This window comes from Branchiostoma belcheri, unplaced genomic scaffold, assembly GCF_001625305.1.
Source record: "Branchiostoma belcheri isolate BF01 breed outbred unplaced genomic scaffold, Haploidv18h27 scaffold98, whole genome shotgun sequence".
Lineage (NCBI taxonomy): Eukaryota > Metazoa > Chordata > Leptocardii > Amphioxiformes > Branchiostomatidae > Branchiostoma > Branchiostoma belcheri.
Genome location: NW_017804664.1, coordinates 575,582 through 588,246, shown reverse-complemented (window position 1 = coordinate 588,246; position 12,665 = coordinate 575,582). Strand labels below are relative to the sequence as shown.

Below are 12,665 nucleotides of genomic sequence, written 5' to 3'. Positions count from 1 at the left end.
ACCGTGAGGCCGACACAAGCTGCCTTATGCCAGAGCAAGTCATTTTTATGGATGGCATCAGCGCGCGCATTAATTTTCGCCTGATTTGGGAAAAAATGTTGTTGCCTTCTGACAGTGGTCAACATGCCAAAAATGTGCAAAGATGTCTGTTGCCATGCCGGAAGGTGAATGGCAGATAAATGTAAAGAGAGGAGATGAGAAAAGGCTCTGAATTAATGTTTTGTTTCTTACTTTGATGCAGTGATACGTGATGCTGGCTGTGTACATGTGGTGTTCCCACTGAATAAAAACCATTTGTACAATGATTTGAGTCAAGAGTTTAAAAGGTAGGAACCTTGCTTTTTTCGGCCCGCCTTTTTTTCGCCGCTCGCATTAGATTTGGAGTCTACGGAGGATGTCATCCATAGAATTTACTTGCTGTGACCTTATAATGAACTGCATTTCCACACCTCAAACGGCCAGAGAAGGAATTGCGGAGTCTAATTCTTACAACAAAAATACGAAAACTCATGACAAGAACTTAAAGTAACGTTAAGGGAACTTGTAAAATTTAACGTTCTGCTATAATAAAAGTAAATATGATCTCGATCCAGTTTTAGCTCACTGAAAAACTACTCCTCCACTGGTCGTGGAAATTACTTGAATTACCAGCAACGGGAGGAACTAACTTAAAGGTATTTAATGTGTTTTGGGTATCAAGACGCTCCAATTGTTTAACGGGCCAGTCAAGCGCAAAGGTGAAAAGCCATTGTCCTGCAGACCGTTCCATGTGATTGACACATGAATCTAGTTATGCTTTTCCCTTGTTTTTAAGGAGCCGAAATGCCGAAAACTACATGCAGAGTCCATATGATTCATATTTAATCGTAAGGAAAGAAGTAGAAGAAAAAGTTAATAGTTCTCGCTAAATAAAAAAAGTGTTGCCTTCACCCTTAACATTCAACTTGGAACAGGCCAAACTGTCAACAAGAACGAGTATCCTACTGCGTCCCGTCCTTTGTACCGTACTGTTGACAGCGTATCCAGGGCGGAACGTGCTCATTCAAAGCAGGTGCGAGGGACAACTACAAGGCCAGGTGACAAACGTGAGTCAATCTTTACTCTTATATCTTTTTTGTTTTTTAGAATTTATCCGTCAGATGAAAACGCTCAGAACACGGCTGTTTTTTGGGGATGGCAATGGAAGCGTGAATCATTCTGGACTCAAAGTCATTCCCTATCGCCCGAGGGTTGTGGTCCGACGTTTTTGACGCTGTTACTTAGTGTTAGTCCAAAGTCCACAGCCACCAGGTGGGCCGATGTCCGTTGTAGGGTCTACTGTGATGTACCTAATAAATCTAATGTGCAACCTGCTATCGCCATTGGAATTTGCAATCGCTTGGAAGCAGACCGTTCCATGTGATTGACGAAGGAGTGTAGCCCCGCTTTTCCCATGTTTTAAGGAGAATACCAAACCTGTATTCAGTCATTTTTATCCGCAAACATTTTAGTAACAAAAGACAAGTGTGCAGTGACAAAACTATCGATTGTCGGTGAGTCCATCGAAGATTACTGACCGTTACTTTATCACCGGAGTTAAGGGTTTGGGTGGGGATGTTTGGGTAGCTCGTGTTTGGACACAAGTTTGTCCGTTCGCTATGGACACAAGAGTATTCTGAGCCCCACTGTCGCCCCAAGTTTGTGCCTTTGTCAGGACAAACTCTGGACGTCCTCCTGTTTGTGAGTAACGCTTGGCTTGTAACGTAAAGGTGCTGCCCACTACCCCCTTTGAATCGCTAGCATACATGCATACATATACCTTGGCATGACGGTGGAATGGCAATGAAGGTGCCAAGGTAAACAGTATTTTGTAAGGCTTCAGAAATAGTTTGGAAACCTGATCTTCGCCGAGTGAAGTAACTGACTATGTCCTGCTACAGGGTACACACGATGGCTGGACACCCAGGCAAGCTGTTCACAGTCGGACTGCTTGGAGTCGCTGCTGCACTGGTTTGTTGTTGATGTTAATTAACTATAGCATATCATTTTCTTAGGCTAAGGACAATTATCATATAGCCGGGTGACATTGACCAATCAGAAGGCTCCATTCCACATTCCTTATGACGCCGTAATGTCACAAATAGAGTCAAAACCCGGTATGACTGATGGCTGCGCTCACTCGGTGGCTTTATTCGGGGGTTATAGCAACTGACAAGGCTTTATCGCACCATATTCACCTCGGGGCGGGTCATTATCCCTTAATTATAAGATATACGAACCACAAAGTCCAATATCTAATCATTATAATCAATGTCATTACTATCGTTATTCGTTATATACATTCCCTTTAAAAATGGGGCTATGCTGGAAGATCTGAGAATTTCCACATAAGTCGCATGACGTTTGAACCAAAACCCAACCCATGGTCAGTTATAATTATAATTAAGAGCCCGATAAGTTTGGCAAGCGTTAAATATCTTTTACTTCTACGTTTGGACTGCAGGCATGGATGCCACAAGCCTCACCCTTCGAAGAAGGTGGAGAGACTACCATTGACAGTGAAGAGGGTGCTGATACCGAATTCGTGTATAGGTCAAGAACACTCAAAGCCGACAAGAGCAAATCCAGTGGGACCACAAAGTGCAGACTGCTGCCAGGTGAGCCATCCTTTGATGAAGTAACATTCGCAGAATACATGTATATAGGTTTCTAATCTAATAATTCAATTGGTATCTATGATTACAGACCCAGCTAAAAAACGTTCGTGGAGGTGCCCCAAGGTCGACGACTCCTGTCCTGAATTCTTTGTTGGGACTGATCATGAATGGCCACCTAGCAGCTACGGAGACTCTTCTAGATCTGACGCCAGTAGGATCTGTCAGACGCAGAAGGACCAAACAGAGATGTTTTACGCTACGCTGTACAACACAAAGTACCGGATTCCCGAGTATACGGCAACAGCTATAGAAGGGAAACCGAAAGAAACATGTGACCGGAACAACTCGTTGTGGAAACGCATTCAGCTAGGTAAGGCAACAGTCAGTGGCATAACCCCCGAGAGACCAGCATTTTGTTGTGCACATTCATAATCTCCCTGCCCCTGTATGTATCAGTTTGTGTGAATATATCTATCTTAAAGTCCAATAGTATATATATAAACAGGTATTTGCACAGGTCTTTAACAACTTAATGCATGAACGGATGGCATCATCTTTTGTGTGTACAGGCCTGTGCCATTCGACGTTCCACAGCTATCTCAAGAAGACATGTGGTTGGAAGGACACCCACAAATGGGGGGTCACCAACATTGCAGACTGTACAACTACATGTAACAACAGCATGATCATGGAGAAGTGTGGAGACTGCCAAGCTCTGCGTACAGACCTCGACGGTTGTGGCAGGATAGCTCATAGGGGGCACCTCAACCCATGTGAAGTCAATAAGAACAACCAGGACGCTCTTGATGCCACTTTCAGCATGATAAACATGGCTCCTCAAGTAAGACTGACGTTTTACGATAACTTATGGAGTGGTGTATGGATGTGGTATACTTTCATGTATATGTATATGTTTATTTATAAGTATAAGTATAAGAAGGTATACAGATTGTGATTGGAGGATGTCAGCCGAGACAAATGCAGACTTTCTCTTTTCTTTTTTCGCAGGCTCCAAAGTTCAATAAGAACAGTTGGAAGAAGTTTGAATTCAGGGTCACGAAAAAGGCTAAGGACATATTCGACAGCGCAACTAAAAATAGTGTCCTTTACGTCATCACGGGGACGAAGATGAGTGATGAGGATAAGTGGGTGAAAGGTCGCGTGCTCTTTCCCAGCTACTTCTGGAAGGCCGTCTGCTACGACGGCGACGGAGATGACAGCGCCAAGCTGGAAGCTTTCGGCGTGGGGGTCTACGGACGAAACGACGACGACACGGAGTTTACGGACTTGGTGGTACTGAGTTTGCCCAAGTTCGATGAGTGGCTGTATGGGGAAAATACGGGGAAGCACATCTTCCAGGGTTCGGTTTGCGCTAAAGATGACATAAAGAAGTGGGACCCTCTAGCACCTCCAAAAAAAGAGCCCGATAAGACAGAGCTCTAAGAGTCGGGATAAATGTTCGTGTTGATGACTTGTTCGCTGTAATTTGTTCGCTGAGATGGCAATAGTTTTGCAACTGAGGATTGCGCTTTTCGTCAGGTTTGATCTGCATGGACTATTCCTTAATGCGTGTTTTACTACAATCGTAGAGTAATCACAAATATGTGTATGCGTGTGTTTGTTTGTCTGTTAATGGGTGTTATGTAGGAATTGTCCTCATTGTTGTATCAGCAACATATGGGGGGCCAGTTTTCACCCTTGACGTCACAGCCGCCATGTTGGATGTTGTAAACCGTTGGAGTCAGACTTTACAGATTTGCACGTGAGTTTGTGTACTCATGTCGTAACTTCATCCCCCGTACCACTTGGTACAGTCTAATTGTGCGGCATGTATACAGGCCATTTCCTCTGGGCAGATGGCGGTAATACATCACTGATGCTATCGGGTTTCAATTATTCCCGCCAAGCGATCTCATATCAAGGACACGACCTTGGTTGTTATGATAAGCGTGTCCTGTGTCATTGTTAGTTTGATATCTGCGGCGTATACATTACACTGAAGTATCATATGACATGGACAGAACCACAATTTGTGTGGTGGTGGGTTAATATACGTATAAATATACGTAACGTTACATTGCTATAATTTTAGACAATGGCCTTTTGTCTTGTGGATTTTGATGTTGTTTTGTACTCTGCTTCACTGTTCTTTTATCTTTGTTATTTGCAATTAGCCTTCGTGCAGGAATTTGTAATACACTTATCATTATTCTTTCAGCATGTAGGTGTATACAAATGTTCATTTTCCTGAGAATTTAATTCTCCATATTTCATTGATCATGCTGCAACTTTGCAAAGAATAAAGCTTCCATGTCCGAATGGGTGAATAAAAAATTTGACTTTTTAAGTGTTTTAATTATGGGTTCACCACACCACGAAGTGGTGGTGAACCCATATTGCTTTTTCTGATGTTTCTTCTTCTTCTCCTCCTTCTCCTGCCATTTTTTAAATGGATTCAGCTTCTTCATTTTAGGGCCCAAGGTCCTGAAATTTGGTATGGAGGTACAGTGGGCAAATACCCCTAGGCGTTTTTTAAATTATTGTGATACAGGCTTTTAGAATGGTTTTATTTGAGTTTTTTTGGCTGTGTTATAGCAAATGTATTACTGTGTTACTGTGCCTTGTTTACCACGTTTGGGCATGAGTCATCACAATGGAATGCAGGGCATCAACCAATAGGCATGCAGCTTTCCTCTATACTTCTTGCTGATTGGCTGTTGGGATTTAACTTGATTAACACCTGCACAGAGCATTTCCACCTGCACAGAGCATTTCTTGCTGATTGGCTGTTGGGATTTAACTTGATTAACACCTGCACAGAGCATTTCCATACTGACAGTATGTCTGTATTCAAGTGTTTTGGTAGGTATTTCAAGCTTTCCTGCTCCAGCATTGGAATGCGGGGCATGGACGTTTTTTTATTTTATTTTGAAAATCAACAGTTTGCATTATGCAATTAAAAATCCTAACTAATAAAGTAGGGAATAGCTATCCAACTGTTGTTTTAGTTGTATGTTACTTCATATTATAGTTATATCAATGTAAATCATTGTTTTCCCTTGTGTTTCTCATTCTTTCCCTGCCATGTCGTAAAATGTGGTGAACCCATCGCTGTATTTGCTCCAAAGCAAATATTGGCCTTTCTAGTTCTTACCTGTCCTTGCCTAACTCGAACTATTTGATACAGGATTTAATACTCTAAACCATGATCGTGCTCTTAAGTAAAGATCATCGTATCCCAACCGAATCTGCCTACACAAATGAAATCTTTACTACTATAACATTACACTCAAAATAGAACGCAGTTCATGTTAGGAACTACTGAAGTAGAATGTGTTATCGAACTCAAAACATGATATATCATTAACACGTGTAACGTTTTAACGTTATTGTGAATAATTGTCTGAACGATAAACTTGAAGTAGAAATAAAACAGTATTAGTCTTCGGTGGTGTTTTTGAGAGCAAATGCGAACACACGTGTACGCGACAAGTTGGCGTCAAAACCAGCAATGTTTGACTAACACCAATATTGCCACTGTAAACAACATTACAGCGAAACGTGGTTAAACACCAACCCAGAACTCGCCACGTAAGTTAATTTGTGAACCTCAAATCTTAAGCATCTTAAAAACATCAAAAGAACAATCCTAAGAATTTCGAGTGTCACTTACTTGCAACCTTGACCCTCTTACGAGAAGTTAACCCTGACCTCTTCTCTCAGGCATTATCCTTTAATGGCGGCCTGATTACCGGTAACCTAGCAACGCCGTCCTCTGAGAGAACTGTCGTCTGCGTCAGGCGAACTTTGGAACCCATAAATGTCGCCCGACCTGACTGAAGAATGAGGTATTGATGAAATTTGTGATATCGTCTGACAGGGCTGAACGATTTTTGCAGACGATAAGTGAGCGAGCCGACCAGTCTGTCAGCTCTGCAAACTGTAGCCATTCGTTCGTCGGGAAGGCCAACATTTTGGAACGTGCCCCTGGGGGACCGGCGACCAATCGCAGGCCTCGACACATCCGCGACGTGACGGTTTTGTGTCGCCGCACGCCATTCATCCGGCCGGGCGGGAACCGAACTAGGTGAACCGCAGTACCGCGTTGTACGACCCGGGGGTTCGGAGTTCGAGTCCCAGGCTTCCGCCTTGTGGTGTCAGACACCTTCGCAAGCCTGTAAGGAGCCGGTAAGGGCTGTTCCTGGCCGGGAAAGATCTCCAGCGATCTGAGAAGGAAGAGACGGGAAACACGCGCACGGAAGGCGATGGCTTGTAACGCTGTGGGAAGAGGATATGTGTGGGGCGTTGTAACACTTCTGACGTTAACGTTAATGCCTGCTGTGAAACTAACACGTAAGTACGCACAATTGACTCTACCTACAGGTTCATACGTCTAAAATACGGGGACTTTCTGTCACCAAAACTGCAGTTATTGGGTATTAAGGGGGTAAAATGACATTCAATAGAGAGGTTGTGCATGGGGAAATTTCAGTCATGTGTTGACGTGACCAGCTGTCGTATACAAACGTTGGCTGGGGGCCAGTTGGACATGTTTGCTGTGGCTGTTGTTTCGCACCATTGCTCGTGTTCTTTCACCTTAAAGGGTAAAGGTGGTACTGTGGCTAAGATGAACAATATACATACATATAGCAGGAAAATATACCAAATATATCACGGTAGCACTGTTATGTAAGTTTCATGACAATATATCAGATGAGGTATATCAGTAATGAGTAACTTATTGTCGTTTTTACTATTGGGTATTATAAACTATCCACATGGCCGATCGTATAGATTGATTGCAGTGAATTGGGAAGCCTGTGATATTGACTAGGAAACATAACAATCCTTGCTAGAGGAGTTTTAACTGAAAAACATACTTAGTAAGTAGGAATATGTCGCAATAACATTAAATGTTGGGTCAAAAATCGCACAATACCCGTGCCCATTAAATAAGGAATCTCTCTCATAGAAATATTCTATTCAATGGTAGTATAATATCATAAGAGCAATTTTGTCCACACTGTATCAAATATCATGTTATGTAGCAAATATCATGTTATGGTTTTATTAATGTCCACGTGTCTGACTAATTTGTCTGGACTCCTGGTACTGTGCGTCACTGGGAAAATTTCAACAAGGCCGCGCAAACTTCATTCTATGGACGACATGCCTATCAGACTCAAGAGTTGACACAAAGAATTCAAAAGAACATAACATATCTGCGCGTAAAAGTAAATCACAATTAAGAGGTTTTGTCGGAAGAAAAAATAGGAGGGGGGGGTGCCATATATATATCCCAAGAATAGATTGTAGTTATTCATTAGATCATAGGCTGCACATAAACTGGTGAATTGCATAGAAATAACAAATTTTACAAAACCTATATTTTTTAAATTTTCCTCTGAGTTTGGGAGAAAAACGTTCAACCTTTTTCTATGCTGTTCCGCTTCACGCAGTCAATTATGGAATAAACTAATCAACAAATTAAACAGCTTCATCCCCTACACATCCCGGCTCTGGAACAGTCTACCCAGACACATCACCGACTCTCCCACTCTCAGTCAATTCAAGGCTCACTGCAGAAACCACCTTTTGTCATGATTCTTCTTTAAACTTGCACTCATGTTTAACTTTTTCCCAATGCCTTCCATTCATCCCAATTTAGTATCTACACTCTTTGCACATATTGCTGCTAGTTAGGAATGTCTCGATTTTTCTTATATTATGTATTATAGTATTGTACCTTGTAACCAGTTGATATGTTATCTTTATTTCAGGTCTTGTATTTATAGTAGATTTCTTATTTCATGTTCGTCTGCACGTCTGTACATGTGGGTTATCTAATACCAGTTTACACTGCCTTGATAACCTGTGTCTTGACCTGTTGTCATTGCCAATAAAGAAAGAAAGAAAAGAAATTAAACAACTTCGTTAAAAAGAAAAGAATAACACATGGATCGCCGTACTTTCGACCTTCGGGTCAGACAGGCCAGCAGGACACACGACTGGGTAAATATTACATCGATCCTCTGTACGGCATCTGAAGAATTTTAAAGAGGGGAGGAAAAGGAGGGACAGGTATCTAGGAAGTCGTTTAGAAATTAAGCATGTATATGGTTTTAAATGTGAACAAAACGCAAAGTGGCAAAGTGGAAGTTAACTCATTTTGTCACCCTACAAAAGAGTGTTGGGATGGAGCTAGATGAGCCCAGACAAAATAGTATTGCTCACACCTTATCGATAGGAAAATTATATATAAGCATAAGACCATATATAGAGATCAAAATCCCATTCTCTAGATACCTTTCCCGCTGTACTGTTTTTTCCGGACGAGCCTTAAGTTCAGGACGAGCCCCAGACGAATTAATGTTATCGTTAACTACTTTTAACTGTTGACAGATTAAATACGGTAGACGAAATTCTTTTCTACCCGTTTACAAATATATTGTCTCTTAAACAAACGTCGAAGTTTGTATTAATGCAAGAAAGCCCACGTAGATTTTAGATACGTTTTTGTAGGTTGAATTTTGTCTAAAAGACTTTAAGTCACTTTATCTGTATGGAATTCTATTTTTCAAAATTTTCAATATAAAGATGAATGTTTATATATTCATTCACTTCCGCTTTATTATATATACAACACAAGGTTATCTTTTAGCAAAACGATGACGGCTGCACAAGTTTCTTAATTGATATTATTTATTCATTGTTACATTATTCGGGGTTGCCCCAAGGAAATGTTGAAATATCGCGCACCACTGACTAACTAGATCAGCAGTTCAATAAGTCAGAAGTCACCCGATGGTCGATGCTTTACACTTCCCGGAAAGGAAGAAACCGTTTCAGAGTCTGGGCCCTCCTGCAAACTCTGACTACAAAATTGATCCCGCGGTGTATTTGACGTGTTGGGTTGACCCAGGTGCAATGGATCTATCTTAGGTGTCTATAGGTGAATGTCAGGAGGTCAAGACCTGTATTGGAGTACAGTATAGTTCTTATACCCTGTATTGGGGGCACTTCTTGATTGAGATAAACATTTTAGGGACTAGTTTGTACTTTTTCGCTATCAACGCGAAACAAATGGAGAAGCGAGACAATTTTGTGGAAGGTTGACCAGGTGCAATGGATCTATCTTAGGTGTCTATAGGTGAATGTCAGGAGGTTAAGAGGTGTATTTAAGTACAGTATACTTCTTACTTTGCTTGGGGCACTTCCCTTGATTGAAACAAACGTAACAGTTTAGGGACTTGTTTTTTCGTTTTCAAAACAAACCAAACGGAAGAAGCGAAACATTTCATTGCAAAGGAGAAATACCTGCTTTTGTTTGCTACCTTTTTATTGCCATCAAGGCAAATAGTTTCCATACAGTTTTCCCTCACTACATTGTAACATACATGTATATCTGCGATATGCCGACTGATTACAAGAAGTAACCCTAATACGAGGTTTTTCCTCTCGCCTATGTTCTGGTTATGCCTGGCGGCCCGCGAGGTTTGTGATTTTCTGTACATTCTCAGCACCGCTTACAACCTGCTACAACAACATGCACCTGTTACGCGTTCTATATGTATACACTGGAAACAGTGCTATGTAAACTTAAAGTTGTTACGACTGTAGATTCTTAACAATTAGTCGAATTAAAGTATATTTTTTCAGCATTTTTTTTTCTAATTTCAGTCAGGCTTACAGAGTACTCTCTCAGAAACTGGGTCATCCCATACAGGAATGAAAGTTTCCGGTCATGACCTTTCACACACTTATCACACTGATCCAGCCATTGGGAAATATCGTACAGACGGAAGTAGGCACTCTCTGCCCTTTTTACCTACAGGAAAATTTAGGTATTGTTTTTGGTATGTGTGTGTGTGTGTGTGTCTGTCCGTCTGTCTGTGTTTCCGCATACTTGTGGTTAACATAATGTGATATTTGGTATCGGAAGACGAAGGTCAAGGTCAAGGTCAAATTTGGGCCTCTTGGTGTCTGACCTTGGTACTGCAGCAGAACTTCCGGTTTCTGTATATTTTGTCCTGAACATGCTATGGTCTGGTTTTTTTTATGGCTGATAGCTTTTCATGTCAGGAACTGCGCTTTTAATGATGTTGAGAACTGACGACAACCAGACAATTCCCCTGACTTGGCCCACAGAGTTATCCCCCATCTTATCTCGCCGGTCCCATGACGTGATGACGTCAGCAGGACCTGTTGCAGACGTCGCTAAGCCTTGTACAATCACCTCCTGATGGGGAGATGGGAGGAGAGACGGGAGGGCTAAAATCACTCGGGTAGGGCTGATACATACAGCTGTACCGCCCGGGAAGGTTAGACAGCAGGGTAATTAAATGAAAAAAAAACGACTGGCGAAAAGTGAATGTTACTTGAAATGTCGTACAGTTTTCAAAATCGACCCAGTTGCTTTAGTAACGGTTTTCTTGTACACATCTGTATCCTCCATGAAGGTTAGACATCCAGGTAATTAAAGGAGATACACACAAAAAACAACAACATACAGTTATATACGTTTTGTCAGTGACTGGTGAAAAATATTGGCTGCTACTGGGAACGTCTGACAGTTTCCAAAATCTGTCCAGTTGCCTGAGTAACAGTTTTCTTGTTCACATCTGTATCTGTATTGTTTACCCGACATTGCCGCTCTTTGGCGTAACGCACTGGTCTCTACCAGGCCCCAATTGCTGGAAAAAGTACAGGAGAAATCGACCAAGTAGACTGAATGATATTAGCCTGGGTGCCATCCAGCGTAGCTTCCGCCCGCTCCCTAATGTCGCTGGGCACCACGGACAATAGGGAGCGGGTAGAAACTACGGAGAATGGCACCCAGGCTAGAAAGATATGCCAAAAGAGCTATAGCGGCCATAGCTTGAGTTGACTTGCAAGCCTGTGAACCCAGCTCCACTTGCCATGCACGACTGTTGGCACTTCAGTCGGCGTCAGGAGCCCTTCTACCGATCAGTCCGCGTCGTCTCATGGCTATTAACTAACAACTGCGCCATTGTACCTGGCCAGACAAGGGGTAATAAGCACCGTGGATATGTTCAATGGTTCTTTCCCATGGCCCTGTGTTCAACAACTTTGTTTTAGCATAGACCGAGGAGTCAAACGTTCTACTCCGACCCTCCATTTTCAAAACATCGACTCCATCGCAGTTTCAGACAGCCACCCAATGCTATAGATGAAAACAGCACCCATCTCAACAAGAAAGCAATCATCAGAAAACAATACATAATTATAGCAAGGAAGCAATAAAAAGCAATACAAAATCATTGAATAATCGGCAAGTAGAGTGAACCCGCGGTAAGCGTAACTGTCGTGTAACATTTAAAGCGGGCAAATGCAATATAGTCCATGGGCCGAGACCGTTTTTTGTACCACCAAGACGGACCAGTGCTACCATAGATTTTTTGAATCTGCAATAACCAAAGTTTATTTTGATGTATGATAGCAAGTCTGTATGAGTAGCTTTCTTGGTGTAATCACGTGACCAAGTGACGTCATCAAAATGGACCTCGTGCCTTGGGACTAAATCCAAAGGGCCGGGAAAAAAATATCAAACATCAATAATTCTCGGCGAAAATTGGTTTGTAGACAAAACATGCCACAGTAATCACAACACAATAGATTTTTTGCCGATATTCTGCATTTTTTAGGAAGTTATACGCCTTTAAAGTCCGATTTTGAGGGTAATTTTTTGTGTAAAAAATCATTGTTTACTTTCCAAAATCAGGCGTTTATTCAGGCTACCTATGGGGCCTTGTGTAACAAGTTATGATGATTGGCCATATTATGCGCTGCATTTTGGGCTTTAAATCAACAAAATCGGTCAATGCTATCTGTAGTTACGAGTGTTTAAAGCATTGCACCCCATCAGGCTGATTATCAAATCGGCGGGAATAGAGCAATGCATCATGGGTAATTTGAAGACAGTGTGACTAACAAAATGCGTCCTGTGCGCTGGCATTAAACCCATTAACCTGTAATTGGTACGGGTGTGCCTTGGACATCTACCATAGG

General features: G+C 42.0%; 1 protein-coding gene across 1 annotated transcript in view; it reads left to right on the top strand.

The window, feature by feature from the left end:
* The first annotated feature begins 6,703 nt into the window (after window positions 1–6,703).
* LOC109461956 (cubilin-like) overlaps window positions 6,704–12,665 on the top strand; it is a 16,055-nt gene continuing 10,093 nt past the window's right edge. The window contains exon 1 of the mRNA XM_019758436.1: window positions 6,704–6,989. Within this exon, the coding sequence (XP_019613995.1) occupies window positions 6,902–6,989 (88 nt within the window). The 5' untranslated portion in view covers window positions 6,704–6,901. The remainder of the gene's footprint in view (window positions 6,990–12,665) is intronic.